Source organism: Cyprinus carpio, chromosome A7 (genome assembly GCF_018340385.1).
Source record: "Cyprinus carpio isolate SPL01 chromosome A7, ASM1834038v1, whole genome shotgun sequence".
Classification (NCBI taxonomy): domain Eukaryota; kingdom Metazoa; phylum Chordata; class Actinopteri; order Cypriniformes; family Cyprinidae; genus Cyprinus; species Cyprinus carpio.
Genome location: NC_056578.1, coordinates 1,594,936 through 1,618,773, shown reverse-complemented (window position 1 = coordinate 1,618,773; position 23,838 = coordinate 1,594,936). Strand labels below are relative to the sequence as shown.

At 38.7% G+C, this 23,838-nt stretch overlaps 2 protein-coding genes across 5 annotated transcripts; both read right to left on the bottom strand.

The window, feature by feature from the left end:
* Nucleotides 1-2,844: 2,844 nt before the first annotated feature.
* On the bottom strand, nt 2,845-8,840 carry LOC109075747. The gene is made up of 5 exons (XM_019091598.2): nt 8,105-8,840; nt 7,536-7,853; nt 7,176-7,454; nt 3,506-3,625; nt 2,845-3,419 (listed from the first exon to the last, which is right to left on the bottom strand). Exons 1-5 carry the CDS (start codon nt 8,151-8,153, stop codon nt 3,337-3,339), a joined length of 849 nt encoding a protein of 282 aa, XP_018947143.1. The 5' UTR covers nt 8,154-8,840; the 3' UTR covers nt 2,845-3,336.
* Nucleotides 8,841-10,951: 2,111 nt separating this feature from the next.
* Nucleotides 10,952-23,282, bottom strand: LOC109075745 (vang-like protein 2). 4 transcript variants are annotated; one of them, XM_042759285.1, is made up of 8 exons: nt 23,075-23,282; nt 18,150-18,404; nt 17,492-17,615; nt 15,592-16,202; nt 15,116-15,252; nt 14,858-14,993; nt 13,578-13,821; nt 10,952-12,294 (listed from the first exon to the last, which is right to left on the bottom strand). In XM_042759285.1, exons 2-8 carry the CDS (start codon nt 18,218-18,220, stop codon nt 12,031-12,033), a joined length of 1,587 nt encoding a protein of 528 aa, XP_042615219.1. In that variant the 5' UTR covers nt 18,221-18,404; nt 23,075-23,282; the 3' UTR covers nt 10,952-12,030. The 4 variants fall into 4 exon arrangements, with proteins under 4 accessions (XP_042615219.1, XP_042615220.1, XP_042615217.1 ...); XM_042759286.1 differs by having other exon boundaries at nt 18,150-18,381; XM_042759283.1 differs by lacking the exon at nt 23,075-23,282 and adding an exon at nt 22,683-23,012.
* Nucleotides 23,283-23,838: the final 556 nt, after the last annotated feature.

Below are 23,838 nucleotides of genomic sequence, written 5' to 3'. Positions count from 1 at the left end.
TCTACGGGAGGAAAACGCTTAATGAGAGACTTTGCGCATTGCATTCATATTCTGCTGTTTTGTGGCCGTGGATTTGCGGATCTTGTTTTTTTTCTTGCAGGACCCCTGTACGTTACAGTACTAATTTAGTTTTAAATAATTCAATCATCACAGTTTCTTGTCTCCATTGGCAACATGCACGATTTCTGTTGATTGCAAGTGACGTTGCAGGTAGCTGAGAGTGCAAGTGACGATTGCAAGTGACTTCGTAATTTAGTTTCTTTTTTCTTGTCTTCAACACCTGGCTGCTGTTGTAAAATGTTGAGAGATTCAAACAAAAAAGAATAAATAAATAGAACAAAATATAAAGTAAAGACTGCAAGTGATGTCACTACCGGAAGTGCAAGTGTCTGAGAGTGCAAGTCTGAGAATGCAAGTCTGAGAGTGCAAGTGCAAGTCTGCAGCCAGACCCTCTTGAATTGCTCAGATTTTTCGTCTGTGTGCGACTCAAATGCTTGGCTCTTTACTGAGGTTTAAAAGCTCCTGTTGGCAAATTACGATTCGATGTGTGAAATTGCACCTCAGTTTAACTTTTCGTGTCGCAAGACTTCACATATTTACTTTTGCTGTGGTTATAGGTGATATTCACAAGTAGAATATATGGTCTTGATATTTCGAGACTCAAAATACAGTAACCGCTGACTTGATGATGTAAAGCCAATAGTTTTACAGTTCATGTTTTTGTCCTTTGAAATACTGTAATAGGTAAAAGCAGGGCTCGAATAGAGGGGGGATGCATCCACCTGGTTGGAAAAAAAATGACAAAAAGCTTTCACATGGAGCAGCATTAACTACACAGAACCGGCTTTACTGACGAGATGCGCATTAAATATCGCATGCGATGTATCGTGCAGCCATATAGTTCATTTAATAAGGCTATTTTTTCTTTAAATAAATACCTTTTTTAAAAATTACACAAATTTTATAATCATTATGTAAAATTGGCTACCCTGCCTAAAAATAAACTGACCACACTTTCCCCTCTGAAATATGTGTACAATTCGACCACTGGGTAAAAGTCATAGTGAGACTATGTGTATCATGATGCTGTATCTTTCTGCTTGTTAAAAATGCATCATGCAGTAGAATACACAATTCATCATGGAAACCAGGAACAGATCGCTACTTTTCAGGAAATGGAAAAACACTGTATTTAATTATTATTATTTTTTTTTTTAAATAATAATAATTAAACACGGAGGTGTCAGTTAAAGGGTTAGTTCACCCAAATATTAAAATTATGTCATTAATGACTCACCCTCATGTCGTTCCAAACCCGTAAGACCTCCGTTCATCTTCGGAACACAGTATAAGATATTTTAGATTTAGTCCGAGAGCTTTCTGTCCCTCCATTGAGAATGTATGTTACGGTATACTGTCCACGTCCAGAAAGGTAATAAAAACATCATCAAAGTAGTCCATGTGACATCAGAGGGTCCGTTGGAATTTACTGAAGCATCGAAAATACATTTTGGTCCAAAAATAATAAAAATTACGACTTTATTCCGCTTTTTCTTCTCTTCCGGGTCTGTTGTGAACGTGACTGCTGTGACTGTGGTTGAGGTACGACGCTTGCGCTGACGTGTTTTCTGGTGCGCCCAATAACAAAGAAAACACTAATATTAATAATCAGCAGCGTCGTACGTCAGCGGCGTCACTGCAGTGTTGTGAACGCGCTCACAACAGACCCGGGAAAAGAAAGAAAAAGCGGAATTAAAAATCAAGTCATAATTTTTATTATTTTTGGAACAAAATGTATTTTCGATGCTTCAATAAATTCTAACGGACCCTCTGATGTCACATGGACTACTTTGATGATGCTTTTATTACCTTTCTGGACGTGGACAGTATACCGTACATACATTTTCAATGGAGGGACTGAAAGCTCTCGGACTAAATCTAAAATATCTTAAACTGTGTTCCGAAGATGAACGGAGGTCTCGCGGGTTTGGAACGACATGAGGGTGAGTCATTAATGACAGAATTTTAATATTTGGGTGAACTAACCCTTTAATATTGTGGCTTTATATATGGTCAGATTCTTGCATGTGCCATTATTTTATTAACATTGTATCAAGTCAAGCGAAAGTGGATTTTAAAGTTTTTGACCAGCGAATGTCAGACATCTGTGTGATTTGTCCATCATTAGAACAGAAACATCTGAGACAGTAAGTCCATTGCATTACATTTTCTTAAACTTAAAGGTTATAAAGTTTTTTGGATCTTTGTGAGCACTTAGGTTTGTCTGTCATTTGGACAAATTGTCATGTTATAAATGCACAAACTGTTTAAGGCTATTTACTTGCTATGATTCAACAACAAATGCTAAGCTAAAGGTGATGATACACGGGGCAACTTTTTGCCGTCAACAGGCAACCAGGTGAGACACGGGGCCCTCCTCAGAACACACACAGAACCGAAGCCTTTATATATACAATATATGTTACTCCGATATTCCCTTGTATTTTCTTTGTTTAATTATATTGTTCTGATTTGTCTTCTTTTGTTCCTTCTGTGAATGAGCCAAAGGAAAACACGTCAATAAAACTTTGAAATAATTCTGAAGGGAAAGTCACTGGGCAGTATAGACAAGTGTGAAAATGATTCATTGGAATGTCTAACGCAACCCATTTCTGAAGTATTTACTCATATAATTCTGCTGAAATAGAGGTCATGTCACCATAAGTTGACCACTTCCCATTGACAACACAGAGACAGAAGTGTCATGACTCAGAATACCGTGACTGCTACAGTTCATCATAGCAACAACCCAGAAATCACACAGAAAAAAATATTTTACACACATTTTTTAAACAAAGAAGGTAGACAATTTTTTTAATAAAAAAGCTGCCGTGCTGAGTCAAGATTTAAAGGCCATTAGTACCAGAAGCATCATGTCCGTTCAGACTGAAGGAGCACAAGCCTTTAGATGGATTTAGAAGATGTTTTTTTTTTTTGTATCTTTGAAAAAGGTGACTAAAGTACCAGAAACCATCAGATGACTGATGACACATTTCATAGACCGAATACAATGAGGTCAAACCAACAGTCACATCCTCCGCACATTATTTGCTTTAACATGAAACTACTTCAAGAAGAGAAAAAGTCAAACGTAGCGAAAAGACTGTCAAAAATAACATCATATGTTCCTTTCCATAAGGTAACGGTTGCAAACAAAGTTTTCTTTTTCTTACGCCGCGTCTCCTTTCCTTTGAACACCACGGGAGCCTGGGCTGAAACTGGTGGTGCTTCAAAAAAACAAATATCCAGGATAAGTACTGCGGTGAACTGAGTCCTTTATATCTCTGCTGTCTGTGGTGTGATAGTATATATTCTAGAAAACTTGAGGAGGCCTTCAGGGCAGGCAGCAATAATTGTGTCTAGAAAACATCAATAACAGTTCATAAACACAACATGAGTCATGTAAAAGTTGTATTGTAAAGGTGATTACAGGATATGTTTGTACCTTTTCTTTTAAAAGCATATGCTAAAACCAAAACGACTGCAGCTGTAAACACAATACTCAACATCACAGACGGAACGCATGAACAGAAAATGGTGCAGACTTCACACTTCAGTTTCTCCTCTAGAAAAAAAAAGAGAGAGAGAACCATCAAACAACTCTTCATATACATGCATGTGTCACAAGTGTCCAGTGCGGTCAAGTTACAGGCTGCTTCTGTCACGAACACTGTCTCTGTAGTCAGTGAAGGACCTTTTCCTGTGATCACAGTTTCTGCAGGTTTTATGAAGTCAAATTTAAAACGTATTTAAAAAGAAAAAAAAAGAAAAAAAAAAGGTATTAGTGACACTTCAAAGTTTGATAATACACCTTCCAACTGGTCTCAGTTACTTTTTAGTTCATTTTACCAAAAAAGAAAAAAAGCTTGAAGAACACATAAAGCCACTAGGTTTTATGTGTTTTAAGCTCAAAGTCACCGCTTTCTTTTGCATTCATTATTTTCACTGTTTACATTTTCACACCTCACGCCCAAAGTTTATTCATGTCCTCTCTATTAAAGGGGTCATATGATGCAATTTCAATTTTTCCTTTCTCTTTGGAGTGTTACAAGCTCTTGGTGCATGAAGAAGATCTGTGAAGTTGCAAAGACTAAAGTCTCAAATCCAAAGAGATATTCTTTATAAAAATTAAGACTCTGCCACGCCCTCCTGAAACGGCTCGTTTAAACACGCCCCACATCTCTACGTCACGATGTGGGAAGATTTGCGTAATGCCGCACAAATGTTCACGCAAAGAAAGAAGGCGTGGTTTCAGTAACACAGTTAGTGTTGAAGCAGTCATGTCAGGGAGATGCTGTGTGTATCTAGGCAAAAGCACTTTATTTGGCCTTCTGAAAGTAGATGCATTTAGGAATCTTTAAGATTACTGACAACAGAACAGCAACGCATTTTATGGATGACCGTTTCGTGAACCTAGGAGAGGAGGTAATTCTGACTTTGCTACAACAATCTGCCGCTTCTCAATCAGCTACTGTAAGTAGGTTTTGTTATAAAAGTATCTGCTATTGACTGTTCAAATGCAGAGTTTTGTTGTGTGTGTGTGCGTGCATGTAGAGAGTCAGCTGTCTTAACCGTCCGTGGGTTGTGTATGCAAACACATAGGAGCTTCATCACTGTTTCTGTCACGCGACTCTGTTCCTCTTTCGGGCTTGAGCTGATGGTGAAACTAAGAACATTATTAACTGTCTTTACATTTTTTTGAAAGATGAAGCTCGTGATTATGGAAAGGGGCGTTACATTTCCGACGAGTGCTTGTGGTGTTCGGCCAATCACAATGCACAGTTGGTCAGTTGGCCAATCAGAGCAGACTGCGCTTGTCTGAAAGAGGGACTTTGTAGAAAACGACGCTTTTGAGAGAGGCGGGGCATAGAGGACATACAATAATGTACAGTATTTGAAAAATAATGTGTTTTTTGAACATTAAAGCATGTCAACATATTCTGTTACTCCAAATACACGAAACAATGATCTTTAAAAAAAGCATCATATGACCCCTTTAAAGTGTCCGGCTGTAGTATGTCATCCGGGTACCTCCTGCCTGCTCTTTTATGAGTACTGTGAATTCGGACATACTTCTTTTGTCACATACTGTTTTTCGCCTACTATATAGTAGGAAGTATGTGATTTTGTAAAAAAAAAAAATAAAAGATGGAAGACACATATCCACTTCCATCCATTTCAGAAAAGTTGAAAAAGTTGAAAAGTCATGTCGGATAGATCGTATTTATGTGTTGAACGCACAAAGTCGTAATTACGAGTGGGATACTCGCAAATTTCTTTAAGCCCCGAGTTGGGAAATTGTGTTGGTAAATTTGTTAAAATTAATAAAATTTGATATTTTTTTCTTCATTTACAATAAAACAAAGTTGCATGTACAAAATATTGTATAATTATGATAGGACACATTTTACAATACAATATTACAATAAAATAAGCTTAAAACATAAAAATATAACTCTTAAGCCAGTGGTCGGCAACATGCGGCCCGTAGCCCAAAACTGGCCCGCTGGCAATAATGTCTGGCCCACGCACGCACTCAGATTAGTTTGATAGCGGCTGGTTCTGAAATAAATCTGTCATGACATCACAATCACTTCGCCTTAGTGATTTCAAAATAAAAGTATGGTAACTTTTTTGCAGCAATGTTTTAATTTTGAGATGAATCTTTTAATTTGAAAAGCTTTTAATTCGCTGTGCCTAATATTATATTCTTTGCGAACAGCGACAACTTTGTTGCAGATAAAACAATCACAAAACTAAGTAGGATGAATGCATAGCTGTCTTTCTATTCTTCTTTGTATGCCCTATTTTTGCTGTCAGCGTTCCTCTTTAGACTTTTTGATAGTGCCATTTTCTCTCACCAGCAGCTAGCTTAAATGTTAACATCACTCTGCACACGACGAACTAGCGTACCTCCAGCACGCAAACAATTAAACAAAAAATGCAGTTTAGTACGCGAGGATGCCAAGGAATAATTCTGAGAGTAAAAGTAGGCTATGTCAAATAATTATTACAATAAGTTAGGCTCCACTGTGTAACAAGCAAATTAAAATAATACACATTTATTATTCACAACACTGAAAGAGGAAATAAATCATAAGAGCATGACTCAAACATGCTATTAATGGGTTTAGTCAAGTCCTCTTATTTTTTGGGTTATTTTTATCCATTCCGCATCTAACACTTACGTGTGTTTCAGCAAGGCGGTCTGTGTTGCAAGTTGGTGAATGAAGATACTTGCCAGGTTATGTGTCACTACTCTGCTTTATTAATTTATCCAGTGTAAAACCCAGACACCGTGACACAAATGTGGCTTTTTGTTAACGACTGTCCTGCTACAGGATTTAACAGAGTAACAGCTCACTACCAGTTACAAAAGACACTGTAACAGTCTGTCACAGGCAATTCTAGTTGCATTTTTCATCAATTAATTTCTTAAATTATCATTTGACTATATTCTGCCCCACCATCTAGTGGCAATTATTTTTTATTTTTATTTTATTTTTTTTTGAACGTGCCTGACATGGCAATTGCAACTTTTATGGCATTAACTTGTAAATACAAACTTCCCAGAAGAACTTGAACACAACAAGAGTACAAGCGGTTGAAAATCTAACCAGATAGCACACATACGTCTGCCAGACATCTGTTAAAGATCGCTTCAACTGGAAAGCATCTGCTGTGTACAAACATCTGACAGACGCCTTTAAGATGTCAGTTTTACATTCATCCTAAATCATAAACATCTTAAAGACATCTTATAAACGTCTATTTGACATCTGATAGGAAACGTCTTATAGACGTATCACGGATGAGCAAACACTTACGTGAAAGCTGTAAATGCAGATGTTAAATAGACGTCTCCGAGATGTACGAGTGCTTTTAGCGTAAACTAAAATATACTTTGAGCTTGATGGATTAGTGAAATGTAGACTGGGAACATGGTTCTATGGATTGGTTGAAATGTGGGCAATGGATTTAAAAATGAGGTAGTTGAATTTGAGTTTGCATTCAAAGTTGAAGTTTAAGTGGACTGAATGATTGGAGTCCGGCTTGTGTTTGGAAGTGGAAGTTAATGTGTAGTGTACAGCATCCTAAAAAGAGCGAAGACCCACCTGAACATCGCACTGTCATCTGCCTGGTCTCTGTTTGTTGAACACTGGAGGCAGTGCAGTTGAACGTCACCTTTATTTTGCCATTAATTGATGCGAAAAGAACCAACGAAGAGTTGACAGAGTTTGGCATTCCTGAAATATACGATCCGTTGAACTCGCCATCAGGCGTCCAGGACAAATTGACCTTTTGGCCAGATGCCGTGCACTCAAGGGCAACGTAGCACTGGCTGTCATTGAGGGAAAGAAGCGTCTTCTTGATGACTGGTTTCTGGAGAGGCTCTGCAGGACGTTATTTCAATTAATCAGACAGTCACTGAGCAAGACTTTAGCAGATTGCTGACTATACTGAAGACTGCTTACCTTGAACTGTGAGATGAACTTTAACTTGTTTCCGTGTGTAGTCTGATGCGAGCAAAGCCACGTTATATATCATGCTGTCGTCTATGGTCACATTACTGATTGTTAAATCTCCCGTACTGGTGTCGAGCTTAAGTCGACCCTGGTATCTCCAGAACTTGTATATAATCACTTCGCTGTCCTTTAGACTTGCAATAAATGTTGTGTTCTTATAAATGGACCACTGAACTCTAGTGAGTTTCCATGAACTGTCCGCTCCAGATTTCAGTACGACTGATTGGCCACTGTAACCAGTAATATATATATCCTCGCTGCCACATACTGCAAAATTAAACACAGATCCATTGATTTGCATGAACACCCCAACATGTGAGAGGAAATATTTCTTTCGCTTCACAGGAAAGGGAAATACCCCGTTTTCAATGTGGCAGAATTTAGGTTAACTTTCTGTTTCTCACTGATAAGACCGTTTCTTCTCTTCTCAAAAATTCTCCGATAATCTTGCCCATACCAAACTCTATAACATCAGCTCAACAAACTGCATGATTAAGAGTGAATTCTGGTAAACTCACCTTGATGGATGCACACAACACAAAGCAGCACAGCTACACATAGACTCATTGCTCGTTGGCTTGTCGGCGTAAATCAACGAGGTCCTTGAAGCCACTTTCCCCTGATTGAGGCACTACTTATCCCCAACAAAAAAAGAAACGGTCAACTGACTCCTTCAGAGTCATGCTACACACACTTCACTTGAAGAAAATGAGAAGTGAAGTTAAACATGCATTTCCTCCCATTGTATCTTGTGATAAGCTTTTCACGAGTTGTGGAAAGCACAAGAAAAAGCACAGATGAAGCGTTGGTATTTTCGAACAAACACTCCTAGGGAAGCAAATAAAGAGATCTTCCCAATATATGTGATGGCCACCACAGCGTTGGTACGTCAGTCATGACTCTAGCATATTCTGCAAAGTTATAAAAGGCAGCGTGAACATCCCCTCAGACAGGAGACACTTCCTCATTATTACCACATCACCCATGTTATATTTACCCGACAGTCGCCCACTCCTGCGTGAAACTACAGCTTGAACTTTATCCATCACATAAATGCTAATCTGTTTTTATTGAAATTATGAAGGAATCCCCCCAATTTTGTTCCAAACCTGTTGAACACAAAGTGTTTTGCAGAATCTTTGCTGCTATTTTACATACAGTTACTGTAAATGTCCTACTTATACAATGAGCTGTTCTCTAGAAATCTTCCCCTTTTCTGTAGTCACATGTCACTTGGCCAGTCGTAAATAATGATGGATGTCATAGAAGTTCAGTGTGACTCTGATTTGAGGAACCGTTTTTGAATTCAGAGCAAAAAATATTTGTGGCAGAGTGGAAGATGTTTAGTGAACAATGGCTTGTTTGAACATGAAGTTTCTCACACATAACCTGACATCTGAAGAATTGCAATACAGAGACTTTTATGAGTTTTCCTTTTGTTTTGTTTTTTGTATAAACTGTTGGACTCAATATGACTTCAAATAAAACCAGTGTTAAAATAAGATGGCTCAACCATAAATGCAAAAGATAAAAATAAATTAAAAAATTATAGTCATAAAAAAATATGACTTAGCATCATTTAAAACAAGCTTTAACCTGTCTTGGGCTCCTCAAGTGGTGCTAAAAAATATATATTTCTTATATTTCAATAAGTGAAATTAAAAATAAATAAATAAATAAATTACAATTTCCGATTTTATATTAAATACATGTTTTACTATTAAATCCTTAAAAAATCTAAAGCAAAATCTCAAAAATTTAAAGTACCAAATTTGAGGTTGAGATCACAAAAAAAAAAAAAAAAAAAAAACAAAGATCGTTTCGGTGCAGTACCAAACACTTCCACTACCATTTAACCTTTTTGAATCATGTTCGTGTGTTAAAACCAAGTTTTGTACCATTATCCAATTAAATATATATATATATATATAGATTCTTCCTTGGCTCTCAACGAAGGCGGTCACATTTTCTCTCCCTCTCCTCCCCCTTGCCTTCCCTGCTTTGCTCCTCTCGTCTCGTCTGTTGTCTTATACTTTAAGAGACTCTCTCTGCGCTGCTCTCCAAACTGAAATCATGGATTTTATCAACTGGTCTCTCAACGCAATAGACACCATCTTCTCGACGAGAAGCTTGGGTTCGGGGGAGCCTGACTGTCCTGCAGGAACGTTCTCAGCTGGCTACACGATGGACGCGTGGGAGAGGTGGCGGGTCGTGTGTCTGGCGGCTCTTTCCATGGAGGACATTGAAGATATCTACCTATTCAGAACCATGATAACAGGTCTTCTGCTGATTGGATTAGGCTTTGTCCTGGTTTATCGAGGAATTCAGCTGTCCAAACCTCACAGTGCTGCCCGTCGTGATTGGAGCAGTGGGCAGAGCAGTCAGCACTGAGACTATTAACCACAATATGGATACCATCACAGAGAAGCTCACGGCTTTGCAAAAGCAAATGGATCGATTTGGAGACCAGAATGGACTAAGAGAGTAACCGTGTAAATTGGAATACAGCTACTCCCCCCAAGACCAAACAATCCCAATCTTATCTGCTTTCGGCTCCCGTCTACCAGCACTGGCCTCAGCCAAGGCCGCTGTTGGAACAACAACAACTCCTCCAGAAGAGCACTGCAGCGAGACGCTCTTGCGTTCCTCCCACCACTCCACAGACACTTGCTGATTGTTGACTCTGTCTGGGACCTGATCAAGGCTGTCTCCAGGGCAACTTGCTGTTGTATCGCTATCACAATCCTGCGGACTGAGGCACTTAGATTTGATGCCAGGAGTAGCAACGCTCCAGGCCTACATACAAGAACTTTTACATACACACACACACATGCACATATATACAGATATGCATTCACCCCAAGAGTTCTAACAGGTCAGACCTGCATGAATCAGAGGTAAAAAAATGATATAAATACTGTTCAGTTTCTTGCACAGACCGATCGTTTTGTGTCTTTACACATCAATGTATCGTCACGAGCCGCAGGGTTTAATCTGGTTTTGTTTGTGTATGTTATTTTTTTTTTTTTTTTTTTTTTCCTCTCTCATAGATTCTGTGACCATTGACATGCATTGTAGACTGAGAGACTGCAACGGCGGAAGTAAAAAAAAAAAAATCATAATTTGTGTTCTACTGAAGAAACAAAGTCACCTACATCTTGGGTGCCCTGGGGGTAAGCAGATAAATATCAGATTTTCATTTTTGGTGAACTATCCCTTTAATTCAACCTCAACTTCCAACAACTTTCACAAATGGCTTTTTTATAATGACTATATGCCAAGCTCTCAATTATTTAATAAGATAAAAAAAAACTATTAAAAAAAAAATATTTATTAATTAATAACCAACAAAAAACACTTTTAAAAAAATCTATTTTTATTTGAGCAGGTCTTTGGAAATTGGGGTACAAAAAAACTGAGCCAAACTCTTCAAAAGTTGAGTCGAGTTGATCATTTATTACAAAAAAAAGCTGCAACATTTTTAGTTCTAAAATTATCAGATGCCAAAAAAAGATCTTCACACAATAACCAAAAATCTACAAATCTCTTTACAACAAACCATTTCTTAAGGGAAAATGTTAAAAGATTAGCTTCCATACAAAAATGATAAAAAGTAAAAAAAACAAAGTATAAAACTGCATCGCCTACATGCATGCATCAGGCCTGAAGATGAAACGCTCAGTTCTGATAACCATAAACACCCACATCATTTCAAATCCCTCTTGTGTAGAAGAAGAATGAGTTATGTACAAGAAGTGAAGGCGGACCCAAAGCTGGTAGATTCATTGTCCTTAAACCGGCCAGAAATCTGACTGAGATCGGCCAGCTGTGTGTGTGTGCACTGAGGCACAGTCACCACATTCGGCACGCATTCATGTTTTTTGCATTTTCTGTAAAGGTCACATTTGATTGGTCATGTATGACAGACTCACAAACCAAACACTACAAAAACAAACAAACAAACAAAAACCTGTGAGTTTGCTGGTGTACAGGATGATATAAAAGGCCCCTCGATTCATTAGAATAAAGAATAAAGTACTGCAAACGCCATACGTACGACATCTTAAAAACATTCACGACAGATACAGAGCTCGAGTCACAAACATGCTTCTCTTGTGCTTTTTTTTTTGGACTGACAATCATAAAGTAAAGCACTTGATGGCTCCGCTACAGTCTTGTAGTGTCTGCATCACTTCGGAGTGATTGTTTGACGGGTTTTAATGTGGGTGTAGTGTTCCCCTGACACCTGGCACTGCTGGTAAATCATCCGTACTGTGCAGCACTGATGTGTGATCGTGACACCTGTTATATTCACAGCTGAAAGAGTCAGTGAGTCCAGACTCATCCAGACAGTCTCTAGATCAAAGTAGTGTAAGACAGACAAACTGTGATATCTAAAAGACAAAAAGCGAGTGGTTGTGTCCTTGAGTCTCTTGTCATTCTCTCACACAGAGGTCTCTGACTGGAGCCGCATCACGAACTTGTGGCTCTTGGGGTCGATGAACTCCTCCCCCAGGTTGAGGAAGGGGAGGGGCGTCACCGTGACGACCAGAGCGAAATCGAGGCGGCGGAGGGAGAACACCAGTCCCTGCCGCAGTGCTGAGGTCACGGGCTCCTCGCTCACCAGAGTCCACTGGCGCCCCCTGCTGCCGTTCTCTCGCTGGTACTGCATGGTGGGGCCCGGGGCCAGGTAGCGCTCCAGAAACGCCTGAACAACAGACAGAGAGATTGCATTTGTGTTCCTGAAGTTACACGCTTGTTTATTTGCATGCTATGCTCTGCTTAAAAGTACTTTAAATGGACTTTACACTGGATTTCTTGTTGAAATGTTTTAAAAATGATTCTTTCACATTTATAATGAACTAGTGATGGACAAAGTGGATTAAAAACGGTGAAAAAAAAGTCAAATATTGACCAGTAGAAGGATACAGAAATTACAAAAGGTCTTTGGCCAAATTATGCATCATCTACCCATTTAGATATGAACACAATTAAAGAAAAGGCCCGAATGTTTTGTTTGTGATTTAATGAAAAGAAGGTTAAAATAATTAAATTATTACAATATATAAGATTAAACTAATGTATATATATATATATATATATATATATATATTCTATATATATATATATATATATATAATATATATAATATATATATATTATATATATATATATATATATATATATATTTAAATTTATAAATATTGTAACAAATAAATATTACAATATTAATTAAAAATAATTAATAAATACATATTAATTAATTTTCAAGTTAATACCATTAAAAATAACTTTCTTAAAAGAAAAAAAAAAAAACACTTTGCAAATGTTATGCATTATTTACCCATATACACAAAAGCTTACTTGGTATAAAAAGAAAGAAAGAAAAAAAAAATTGTTAACAGAAGATCAGTTGTCCATGAAGGTAAAATTTGTTTGTATGGAGAAATTTAATGATTATATTGATATTAAATAATGAATTATATATATATATATATATATATTTATTTATTTAAGAACATTTATATAAAAAAATAAATACAATAACAAAAAAATGCTTATTTTAACTATTTATTTTGATATTTAAAAACTTTTTTTGTTATTTTGCTAAAAACTAAAAGAATCTGTCAAAAAGAATTTAAAAAATGTCAATCAAATAAAACTATTCCCTATGCAATGCTGAATAGTGTATTCAAATTTGAATTCAATGTTTTGAGTCTCATGACCTCACTACACTGCACATTTAATTCAGCATATCTACTCATTTTAATCCAATTTTGTGCCAAAAAAATCTTCAGAGTCAAGAAAGAGATAAATCATAATGATGTTACTTCTTGTTCATTCTTGACCCTGCACTGTGGGATATAAGGTCTGTTAATATGGTGCAGGTGTAGTATGTGATGGGTAGTTTAATGAGTATTGCACTCTGCACACACACACACACACAGCAGAAACGGTGAGTTACAGTAGTGTCCGGGTGTGTTTGCAGACCTTGGGCGTCATGTTGTGAGTGATGCAGAACTGCAGGTGAGCGATGATGCTCTCCATGCTGTGGTAGGGCTGCTGGCGCGTGGTGCGCAGGTACTTCTGCATGGCTCGAGCCATGGGGGCGAAGATGGCCTGGGCCGCCTCTCGAGGGTCCATCACCTCACGCGGGTGCTTGGGTGACGACGCTGCCTCATCGTCCTGAAGCCTTTTGATGTGAGTGAACGCCTCCTCTACCGCCACCACCAGCCTGGAGGAGGAAACACAACTATGAGCAAATGATCTGCACAGAACAGAGTCAGGAACTTCAGACGCAGTTCAGAGAAACATGTGCAGGCCACAATTCACTCCAAATAATAATAATAATAATAATAATAATAATAATAATAATAATAATAATAATAATAATAATAATAATAATAATAATAAAACATTAAAATAATATAAATATTAAATAAAATAAAATCAGGAACATCAGACGAACTTCATAGAAACATGTGCAGTTCACAATTCATTCACTCCAAATAATACTAATAATAATAATAAAAAAACATTAAAATAATATAATAAATATTAAATAATAAATAAAATAAAATAAATACAAATGAAATCATTCAAAATAATAAAACAAATAAAAATGCATACGTAAAATTTTCTGCATTGATTATTTTCATAACACATAAAAAATAAATTAATTAATAAAAAAAAAAAAAAATGTTATGCATTATTTACCCATATACACAAAAGCTTACTTGGTCAAATACAACACACAAAAACAACAACAAAAAACATTAAACATATTTTTTTTAAACAGAATGGATCAGTTGTTCATGTAAAATGTGTTTGTGATTTAATGAAAATGAGGACAGTAGGAATAAATGTAATGATTATATTGATATTAAATAATGAATTAAACTTAAATAAAATATATATTTAATAAAAAAATACAATAACATTGAAAAAAGGCTAATTTTAACTATTTTTGATATGTTTAAAATCTGTTATATATATATATATATATATATATATATATAGATATATATATATTATATATATATATATCTATATATATATATATATAAACAAACCAAAAGCAATTCATGAATAAATACAAATAAAAATGAAACGAAAAAACTTAACATGCATACCTAATATTTTTTTAATATAGTGAGTTTCATATATTCATCAGACTGTTATTAATGTAACAGTAATTGTTCGCTGTTCTTGGTTTGTGAGATTCACCCAGGATCTATTTCTTTTGGAGCGTTTTTCTTCAGGACTCTGACCTGGCCTTGCGCTTCCTGACCCTGCGGTCCATCTCGGCCTCCTCGTAGTAGTATTCGTTGTGAGAGTTGTCCCGTCTGCGGGCGGCGGCGGCGATCATCGCCCGAGACTGACCCGTCGAGTTATTGGTGCTGTTCTCTGGAGATGAAAACAATGCAAATAAACACACATCTCTCACTCACTCTCCAGCCGAACTGCTGTGAAGAGGAAACCAAGCCAGGATGACAGACAAGGCTGTGACATGGAGAGATGAGCTGTACCTTCTCCCAGCGAGTACACCTTGAACCCAGACATCTTCTTGGACAGGATGGACTTGGGCAGGTTGAGTAAAGCAGGGTTGTAGACGGGGAAATCAGTGTAGTAGTGATCCAGAACCCACACCGCTGCTCGCTGGATACTGACCACACACACACACACACAACATCAGTCATCACATTACTTACTGCTTTATTCCAGGGATGCATGATTAATTAACAACAGAAGATTTTGGCTTGTTGCATGTGTGAAAATGGCAAATACACATCATATCTGATTTTTTGCATCCAATTTTAAACATATTTTTTAAAACATCAGACCCTAAGCGCATCTGTATCCAAACACATTAGCAACTTAATGGGGATTGTTCATCACTGTTACACATCAGAGCGCCTAGATCATCAGCTGCCGTAAACATAACGTGCATTATTTTTAAGGATGGCTACAGCAATCGTCCCTCGTAACAAGTTTGGTGACTGACCTGAGGTGGCCCACGCTGTAGAAGCGGCTGGCTCCGTCGGTGGTGCGGACCACTTTGAGGCAGAAGGCGGGTCTGAGGTGCCTGACCTCCAGCAGCACGAGCGCCAGATACTGGATGAACAGCAGCGCGTCCACCAGAGAGACGGCGTATCCCACGATGCCCCTGTAGTCACGCTCTCGGGGCTCCAGCACCCGCACGCCGTAGAAGAGCCAGTACGAGGCCACGAAGAGGAAGACCAGCGCCATCAGGAGGCAGCGGAAGACGAAGAAAGCGCGGCAGAGCGTGGCGCGGGGCGGCCGCAGGAACAGAGCCCAGGACGAGATGAGCAGCACCAGCAGCTTGAAGGCCAGCGAGACGTACAGGCCCTCGCAGGGGGTCCCGCAGGGCTCCAGAGAGTCACGCCACAGCAGCTGCGGCAGCAGCAGGAAGGCCAGCGGCGTCAGGAGCGCGAACAGACCCAGAACACCGCTCAACACCGGCCCCGCGAAACGACGACACTCCAGCGGCGACGAGTCCTCCAGCTCCTTAGACGCTCGCGTCAGGTCCTCATTAGACACGCTGTGCTCGGACGTCCCGGTCACGACGGTGGTGGTCTCGCCCCAGTTATCATCCTGAGAGAGAGAGAGAGAGAGAGAGAGAGAGAGAGAGAGAGAGAGAGAGAGAGAGAGAGATAGAAGTGAGAGAGAGAGAGAGAGAGGACAGAGAGAGAGAGAGAGAGAGAGAGAGAGAGAGAGAGAGAGAGAGAGAGAGACAGACAGACAGAGTGATGACAGAAGACACCTGCAGCGCTGCTTTCGTGGATTAAAACCATTACTAATAACGTCTGATTACTGAATAAAGCTGAAATAAATTATACGAGAAACAAACTTATTTCAGTTAATTTTTTAAGTTAAATTACTAAAATTAATAAAACAGCTAAATAGAAAATAAATAAATAAATAAATAAATAAATAAATAAATAAAGTACACAAAAATGGCAAAAGGATATAAAATGACTGCAACGTCCACTAAAAATAATAATAAATATTATATATATATATATATATATATATATATATATATATATATATATATATATATATATATATATAGTATATATATATATATATATATATATATATATATATATATATATAAATAAAAATATAAATAAAATGAATGATATTTGAAAGGGCTGCATGCAATAAAATAAACATTAGATGAAAAACTTTAACTTAAAAAATAATTAAACTGTAACCCTGGCAACTAACCAAAATAGGTTTAAGCTGGAATTATTTTATTAAAATTACTAAATCAGATAACATCGGTAAAACAAATAAATTAAGAAAAATAAAGGAAAAAGTATATATTTCAGTCAGTTCCCAAGGAAAGTTGAAATACTAATATTACTAACTAAAACTGTAATGATAATAAAAGATAAATAGAACTCAAAATACAAAAATAAAAGCCAAATGAAAATAGTATATAACCATTATTAACATCACTGGTCACGTGGACTGATGTTATGGCACTTTTGTTGTACTTTATACTGATTTCGGTGTCACACAAGTCCTCACTGTTCATTCAGTCATTTCCTTCCAAACATGTTATTCTCAAGCATAAAGTAAACGCAGTCTATTTCAGGAAACAATATTTGTGTTCAGTGACATTCATCACACAGTGTCCACTATATCTATGAACAGCACCATTAAAAACAACAACATACTGACCGAAGTGCTTTACAGAGCTATAACAATAATAAATAATAAAAGGGAATAGACATAAACATCTCTGATCAAATCTCTACGGCTGGTCGAACGCCAAAGAAAAGAACTATCCGATGTGTCCTGAACGTCTCCGTCATGTCCACAGTAAGTGGAATGATTTCCGAACACAGGGTCAGAGTGCAGTGTGTACTGACCCGGTCATCTCCGCGTGTGCTCTCGGCGTCCAGCAGCGGCTCTCCGGGGGCCTGGATGGTCACAGACTTGTCTGCTCTGCTGCTGCTGTCTCTGCTCTTCGAGCGATGCCTGTCTCTCCGGTCCCTGACGCACACGAGCCACAAAACACACACACTTTACACCCAAGCCACATTTAAAATACTACACAAACGTCTGGGCTTTTTTTTTTGAAGTCTGAAAGTAAGACATTCATTACTTTACAAAAATTTAAAAGAGTAAATGCTAGTCTTTTAAACTTTCTGTTCATTAAAGAATCCTGAAAAAATAAAATGCATCACCGTTTCCACAAAAATATGAAGCAGCACAACTGTATTCATCACTGATAATCAGAAATGTGCAAAACGGCATATTATTATGATTTCTGAAGGATCATGTGACACTGAAGAATGGAGTAATGATGCTGAAAACCACAGAAATTAATTACATACAAACATACATACATAAAAAAAAAATCAAAACAAAAATAAACACTCACTCACTAACTAAATTTATTATTGAAAAAAAAAATATCTATAACTGCAGGCAGCAGTTTTAGACAGACTGAACTCTGCAGGTAAGCGGATCTCGGGAACAGGACTGAATGAGCAGGAACAGTTTGAGTACGTGATCTGCGTGTACCTGTGTTTGCGAGAGCTGCGTGAATGTGAAGACTTGTAGGAGTAGCCCGAGTACTGCGACTCGTTGTCCATGTCTGGGGCCGGTGGGCGGGGTTTGTGGGCCCCAGCTCCGCCCCTGGAGCGCTCTGTGGCTCCGCCCAGCCGAGTCTTGCGCTCCGAGATGGATTTGGACGACAGAGTCAAGGGCAGCTTCAGCAGTTCCACCTTACTCCTGAGAGAATCTATCTTGGAGGCTGACGGAGAGGAGAGGACGGACCTGTGAGGACAACACTGAACGCTTGAACATCTCACACGGGTTCATTTCAAACCCCAAACACCCGCTCGGTTCAGGAGTATTAAATTCAATATTCAAAATAGCACAAATGTACAAAATTGCGATATGCATATCACAACAGCTTCAAAAAAAATTATATGTAACCTGCAGGCGTCAGAGGAAGAACTCAAATATAATCTAAATTGATTTTACACACTTAAAGCATCACATGATTTAACCTTCCTGTTATATTCAAAAACTGAGTACTGAGACTTTTTGGGTCGAATTTATCCAAACTGGTTTCCATGTAATTAGCCAAAAATCTACACCGAAGTGCAAATAACCAGTACATTATGTCAGTATTCATTGCTATTTGTACTTCCTCTGTTTCTCAAATCCTCATAAAGGTTAGAATTCATTTCAGACACTTCTTTTCAGTTGACTAGTGTTTGAGATCCAAAACCATTTGACAAGCACAACAGATTTAGTTTTTGACTAATTGCATAGTTCAAACTCAAAATGACAAAGAAATAGCAAACTTTTCTTGGACGAATGAGTGTCTTTGTGAAGCTACAGTTAAAGTTGGCTGCTTGGTTCACCTGACTCGTCAGTGTTTTCTAAAGCACTGGTTTTTGCGAAACTGCATGCAAACCAATCGCGCTCGATGTAACCCCAATACAAAATCTGCCATTTTTGCACAGCCTTTCCAAAACACATCTATGTGTTGAAACTTTGCATGCACGTTCATGACCCTAATTGAGAAATAATCACCAAATATCTAGAAGAAATGAATAGTTCAACCAGTATTTCGAGCAGTTTGAAAATCAAGCATAGGTCAAACTCACCAACACAACAGGAGAGTACATCTTCAACACAACGCAGTCCTAAGTTACATTCATATTCAAAGCCCAAACCCAACACTTGACCTCCATGTAAAAACACCGGGCTGCACTGGTGAAACACAGGCTGCGGAAATTGTATTTAAATCATTCTCACGTAATTGTCTCATACAATTACTCACAACACTCAACATCGGTTCTTCTCGTGTGAATGAACGATGGCCATTGTGTTGGAACAGCTCACACACACACATTATCAGCATTCCCCATCAGTCTGAAATCACTTTAGAGACTGCTGTCGTGCTGAACAGAACTTCTGAAACACTTTAAGAACATTAAAAAAAAGAAAAAGACTCTAATCTCAGCGGAGCGTCCTGCACAAGGACTTCAGCATCTCCATAAAAACCCCATTACGCTCTCTCACACACACACACACACATTCCCCAGCCATCGCCTGTCATCTCCACGGCAACTGAGCTTGGCTGTTGCTATGGGGATGAATGTGTGATGGGTCGGGAGGAGGGGGGGTGACCTTTACACGTCCACCGTATATATGAACGTATGAAACACAAACTAGTGTGAAGAAATAACAAATGTTTATTTTTGCATTATTTTCATCAACCAACGGCTCAGTCTGATTCTCTAAACAGGGGCCAGCACTCTGCCGTCTATTTTTCTCTTAACGCTCACACTTCTGTGTGCTAACAGGACTCATGTGAGACGGACACAGACAGACGCGTTTCTCGTGTGTGTGTGTGTGTGTGTGTGTGTGGACAGAGCTGAGAAGACACCACGTGTCCGGGACAGATTCAGAACATGTGTCACCCATCAGTCTGAGGAGACCGTGAGAGGCTCAACCCAACCGTGAATCAAGCGCTGCAGGAATTCATTATACATTTTCTGGAATACCATCATGTTGTTTAGACCACAAGCCAGGCTTTTAATCATCTCAGACATGCTTTAACTTATATCCCAAAGCTCATTAGCATCAAGTAGCGCGCACACACAACATATCAGCTCTTGCACTGCTCACAGAAATCAGTTTGGTTAACGGCGGTTAATTCAGTAAATTCATTCATATATTGCGTTCAGACTTGGCATTTATCGTAAGTGTTGATATTAAGGAATGCCACTTTAATTTTTTTTCCTTGTACCATTAAATTGAAAGGATTTTGTGAAGTGAGGGGATCTGAAATAGCATAACATTTCATAAAATCTGACTTCTGTTGTTGTTGTTTTTTTCTCTCAACAATGCAATCCTGAAACCTACAAACTATTCACGTTTTGGAAAATATGGAAAATATGTCAATTATTGGGTGACACTTCCTCCAGAGCACTCATAGAATCATAAAGTTGAATGAGAATCATTAAACTGCACAAATTATCAGATATCGTCCGTCTATTCTAAGTGCATGCTCGTCTGATGCCTTAAATATCTCGAGTTCGTTACAGCAGGACTGACTCTGACTGGGTGGCAATGTTTTTATCATTCATTATCTGCAAAAAATCATTCAGAAAGTGATTCTCTGTGGCTTTATCGTTATAGTTATCCTCCTTGGTGTGAGCAGGCCGTAAAGGTTGGTCACATTTACTGTTGTTTAATTAAATTTTGCAAGCAGAATCTAGTAATTTCAAGAAGAATCCATGCAATGGGCGATTTTACGAAAGATTTCGCAACTGATCCAAGTTGGCCAAGTTCTGCCTGATCTGTGATTCATTCATTGTTACACTAATAATAGACGATGAACCTCATCGCCAGCCAAATCTGTCTGCAACTTTAAGACACCTGGGACGCACCTGTGTTTGTGTGGGAACCGCTCGTAAACTCTTCAGATACAGACGTGATGAGCAAAACAACCTGACACTGAAATATATATGAATCAGTGTATGCCAAATAACTAATACGATGGACAATATTCCAGTTCTAGAAAAGAAAACGGGCTTTCCCAGCTCTGCACACGTATGTCTGTTAAAGATCTGCTGTGCACAAACATCTGATAGAGCCACAGGAGGCATCGTTTAAATCCAGGCATCCACATCCTACAAGATTGCTTCTAACTATATGAATCCAGGACAACTCGACACTGCCGTTTTACTGTAAAGATGCAGAAGCTGATCTGGTATTCGGTGCGGATGTGTTCGGCAGCTGCAGTAATGTGTGTGGAGGTGAGGCGAGGCGTGGCAGCTGTGATTTATGAACTAACACACAGGTCCCAGGTGTGGATTAGGCCTGAATATACAGTTACCCATTATTCCTGGTCTCATCTGACCTATTTAAACAATAACACAGTTGAACAAACACACGTTCATGTGTCACGAGACACATTACAGGCACCAAATGAAGCCTTAAAAAAAATCACCTGCACTGTACTTTCGTTTATGAAGAATGGAAAGTATATTGTGAATGTGTAATTGTTTATAAATGAGCGTCCACCGAGTGTTTCAATGCCGTGCTCGGGTTACAGTCTCCTGGGAGACGGCACAGGAGACATCTGAGCTCATCGCACCGCGCGGGACTCACAGCCTCGGCCTGGCGGCGTCAATCACCGCCACGTGACATGCGCACACCCTCGCGTCCCGCGCCTACGAGAGTCCGAGGCTTTCGGGCCTTCATGCGACCACACTCGATGTGACACAGTAACCTCAATACAACGTAACCAAACAGAACTAAAAACAACAAATATGTCGACTTTGTCTACGTTCTGCACGTGAATAATAAAAACTACTTACAACAAAACCCGCAATAAAATATTAAGTAGAGCGAGCACATATTATTGAGGTCTCGCTACGCTTTAGAGAGCAAAATATAAACAAATCACTTTTAAAACGTGCGAGTTTGTTCTACAATGTTGAAATCACTAAGCTCAGATGGAAAAACTATGCAATTACTTTAGTTTCGAGGAAAACGCTAACGTTTAAAAACAAAACAAAAAAAATTCTCAAAAGTTATATGTAGTGATTGTATGAATGTCTTATAAATTTTATTTATATTACTAACTGTTATTAAGTGTAACAGCATCCAGTGAATAATTATCATTAGCGATGCCTGACTGGCCAACGAATCGTTCTATTGAACAGATTCAAAGTGATCGTTCAGACGAACCGATTCGTTCCACATTCGTAAATCGCTCGACTGCGAGATAGGTGGAGTGCTGGAGTCATAAACATAAACACGTGTTAAAATAACACAATTAAAAGAGTTAACTATAGATAAACCCCAAAACTTACAAAATCAAACGCAAGAAGACTCCTGGGAGGAAATTCGAACGAAGCGGTTTCTGAAACGAATCGATTCACTAAAATGAATCATTACGCTAAATATCACTGTATTGAGCCTCATCCAAACAGAAAAACCAACACTTCCTTTCAGTTTCAAACCATTAATTGTGGATACAAAAAGAGATTCAACGCATAAAACGTCGTAGGCTGTAACTGGCTGTACCTTTTCTTCCAAACGGCTGAATGTGCGGATCTCTGAACACAAAGAAGAGTGTGAAACAAACCCGCTCCAGCAGACCTTCCTTCAAAAGCCCCAAAAACACAATGAAAGTGGATCCTTGAGGTTCCTTCACCGCGCATTTAAAAGCAAAGTCCACCATAGATTCACGGCCAGCTGTTTTACTGTAAACCAATCATGCAACACTAGACTGAATATAATAGAAACCGATCCAAATGATAAATTAATGAGAAAATGATTTAAAACGGAAGTATAATTGATACTCTCTGCATCCCGCCAATGATACACGCAGCAGTCTTTCACTCGCCTGTATCTCTTCTCCAGAACAATAATCCTCACGATACACAGAAGAAGTCGTGTTTTCTTCATAAACTCACAGTTTGCAGGTGAGTCAGTCCTCCTCTTCTTGTTGAATCTCTTCGGATCAGTGGATGTGAAGTGTTCTCTGGCCTGCGGCTCTACTTCGAGCCCGTGGTTTTCTTTTTTCTAGTTTTTTTTTTTTTTTTCTCCTCACAGAAACTCACATATTTCCGTCTCCATTCAAACCTGAGCTGATACACGCCCCGAATGGACGCCCGACTCACCCGACCTCCCCCACGTTCCTGCTCCGCCTTCACACACACACACACTCACACACTCTCTCTGTAACACACACACACACACTCTCTCTCACTGTAACACACACACACCAACTCAAAACACTCACACACTCTCACTGTAACACACACACACCAACTCAACTCAAACACACACACACACACACCTCACTCAAACACACACACACACACTCTCACTCACACCCTCTCTCTCTCACTCACACACACTATGGTACACTATCCTGGGGACTCTCTGTAGGTGTAATGGTTTTTATTCTGTACAAACTGTATCTTCTATCGCCCTACACCTAACCCTACCCCTTACAGGAAACTTTGTGCATTCTTACAATCTCAAAAAAAAAAAAAAAAAAAAAAAAAAACTCATTCTGTATGATTTATTAGCTTTTGTACCCACGGAGACCTCAATTTAGCCCCCATGAGTTGGTGTGTATTAAGGTTTAAGTCTCCACCAGTATAGAAAAACGTGTACAAACACACACACACACACTTTCTCTCACACACGCACACACATACACTAACTCACT

Excerpts from the sequence above, each read along its gene's own strand:
- LOC109075747 (XM_019091598.2), bottom strand. The coding sequence starts at position 8,153 with ATGAGTCTATGTGTAGCTGTGCTGCTTTGTGTTGTGTGCATCCATCAA. Across the intron at positions 7,854-8,104 it reads TGTTGTGTGCATCCATCAAG|TATGTGGCAGCGAGGATATA; the intron begins GTGAGTTTACCA and ends TTAATTTTGCAG. Across the intron at positions 3,626-7,175 it reads GATGACAGTGCGATGTTCAG|AGGAGAAACTGAAGTGTGAA; the intron begins GTGGGTCTTCGC and ends TTTTTTTTCTAG.
- LOC109075745 (XM_042759283.1), bottom strand. The coding sequence starts at position 22,819 with ATGCGCGGTGAAGGAACCTCAAGGATCCACTTTCATTGTGTTTTTGGG. Across the intron at positions 18,405-22,682 it reads TCAGCCGTTTGGAAGAAAAG|GTCCGTCCTCTCCTCTCCGT; the intron begins GTACAGCCAGTT and ends TTGTCCTCACAG. Across the intron at positions 13,822-14,857 it reads GTCAGGAAGCGCAAGGCCAG|GCTGGTGGTGGCGGTAGAGG; the intron begins GTCAGAGTCCTG and ends TTCCTCCTCCAG.